Source organism: Etheostoma spectabile, chromosome 13 (assembly GCF_008692095.1).
Source record: "Etheostoma spectabile isolate EspeVRDwgs_2016 chromosome 13, UIUC_Espe_1.0, whole genome shotgun sequence".
Taxonomy (NCBI): domain Eukaryota; kingdom Metazoa; phylum Chordata; class Actinopteri; order Perciformes; family Percidae; genus Etheostoma; species Etheostoma spectabile.
Window position 1 is genome coordinate 20282320 of NC_045745.1, and position 2291 is coordinate 20284610.

General features: G+C 46.7%; 1 protein-coding gene across 1 annotated transcript in view; it reads left to right on the forward strand.

Moving 5' to 3' along the window:
* The window catches only part of mcf2b (MCF.2 cell line derived transforming sequence b), a gene marked incomplete at its 3' end in the record, with an annotated part of 10540 nt that overhangs the window by 3717 nt on the left and 4532 nt on the right, over positions 1-2291 (forward strand). The window contains 4 exon segments of the mRNA XM_032534327.1: positions 58-177; positions 660-851; positions 1190-1381; positions 1468-1648. Of these exon segments, the coding sequence (XP_032390218.1) occupies positions 58-177; positions 660-851; positions 1190-1381; positions 1468-1648 (685 nt within the window).

A 2291-nucleotide genomic window follows, 5' to 3' on the forward strand; every position in this document is an offset into this window, starting at 1 on the left:
TGTGTGTGTGTGTGTGTGTGTGTGTGTGTGTGTGTGTGTGTGTGTGTGTGAGTGTAGATGGAAGAGGTACTGGAGAAGATCACTAACCAGGAGATGGACATTGCCTCTGTGGGAACCACGGTGGTGCAGACGGAACAGCTATTGTCGGACCTGGCTGTGCTGGACACACACGCTCAGGTCACACACAAAGTCACACAACAACATGCTTACAACAACAGTTGGAGATGTGGTTTGAAGTGACAGGGTAGAACAAAATGCATTTAATGACGTAATGTTTGGGGTCTGAGGCTTCTTGTACCTTCCTTTGGTTTTTAATTGCACTTGTTACTGAGGAAAAGCACTTTTAGTTGTTTTTGTTACCTAGGCACTTAATCCCCCTTCTGTCATTGCTAGTAACTCTAGAAGCTGTAGGTCTGATTGCACTGGAAGAACAGCTCCTCCTATAGATTTCATGTTATACAGGTATTTAGCTGGTTCCTTATCAGGTCCAATGGCACACAGTATTTAGGGCTCATGAGAAACAACTTCATGAGAAACAAATTTGTTTTTCTTCTGTAAACTATAATTGTCTTCTTGCATCAGGAACAACGTTTGGATGTGTGGGAACATGAACCTAAGCGGGATGCAGTTTAAACCTTAATGTCTGTTTTGTGGATCAGGAGGAGATGGCTCGTGCCCAGGTGGTTATCCTGCATGGCCACCAGTTGGCCACCAACCATCATTACGCCCTGGCGCTCATCATCCAACGCTGCAATGAGCTGCGTCATCACTGTGACATCCTCACCACTTCCATACGCACCAAGCGGGCCTCCCTGACCCGAGCACGAGACCTGCTGCTCCGCCTTGAAGAGGTAAAAAATGATGATACCATACAAAAACTCAATGATGTACATATGCAAACTAAGAGTAATTGCAGCAAAAAAACAATAAAAGAATAATAATATTTTCTGTATTGTGATATTAATTCTTACAAATCCAGATGTGTAATGCCACTACATTTGCATCCTAATATCCTCCGTCTCAGATTAGTGCTCCTTGATGAAAGCTAATGTTTTGTTGTGTGACAGAAGGGGAGCAGAAAGAAAAAAATGTGATCTTTTCTTTGTTCTTTGTTTTGAGCCCATTAAAATATATAAAATGTGCCTTAAAACATGTTTGTGTGTGTGTGTGTGTGTGTGTGTGTGTGCAGGCCCTTCGGTGGTGTGACGAGGGCGCCTATCTTCTGGCGAGTCAGATGGTGGACAAATTCCAAACCAGAGAGGGAGCGCAGGAGGCACTGCAGTACCTGAGCTTCCACCAGGAGAGGGCGCCGTCCGCACTGAAAAACAGCCAGGACATTCTGAGCCTTGAGTTTGAAGCCATACTCACCCCACAGCTGCAGGTAACCCACCGCTACTGAACACAAACACAAACACACAAAATGATCCACAGCTCACCTCCACTTACACTTTGATTCTTTCTTTGTAGTCCCAAATTTCCATTGTTACAGAGAAGCTGAACTCGATGCAGTCCATGATAAGAAACAGAGAGCAGTGTCTGAAAAAGTTGGCGGATGTACAAGTCAGACCGATTCAGTTGGTGGCCCCGAGGCCTGAACCCGACCACACCTTGCAGCGCTGCAAGTCACCCCTCTTCTCCCCCAAACATGGTACGACCCCCTCCAATGGTCCCTTATGTCATACCATAGCTGTTACTACACTCCTTTCTAAAGTTTGGATTTGTTTTCATGGTTTAGATTCAGCCCACTTTCTGTTGTTGACTAGGATGTTATTATGATACAGTTACGTCAACTTCACTCCTTACAAGCCCCACTCTTACTTCTTTAGAAGGGCCAGAGTCGCCTCCATCTGCTGAGGAGACACAGGTCCTTTGGAGTGTGCAGGACTCTCCTCAGGACTTTTTATGACTCTGTGGTGGCCTCTGCCATCCTTTATGCTGTGGTTTGCTGGAGGGGGGGGGGCAGCTCGGACTGGGACAGGAGCAGACTCAATAGACTGATCAGGAGAGCGAGCTCTGTCCTGGACTGTCCTCTGGACCCCATAGAGAAAGTAGGGGAGAGGAGGATGTTAGCCAAGCTGACATCCATCATGGACAACACCTCCCACCCCCTACACAACACTGTGGGGTCCCCGAGCAGCTCCTCCAGCAGCAGACTGATACCCCCCCGGTGTAAGAAGGAGAGGTACCGCTGTCAGACTCTACAACACCAGCACCACCTGATAATGTTGTAGTTTCATTTTTAGGGAGCTTCTCTCCCAGGAACTTTACATGTTATTAACAGGATAAATCCT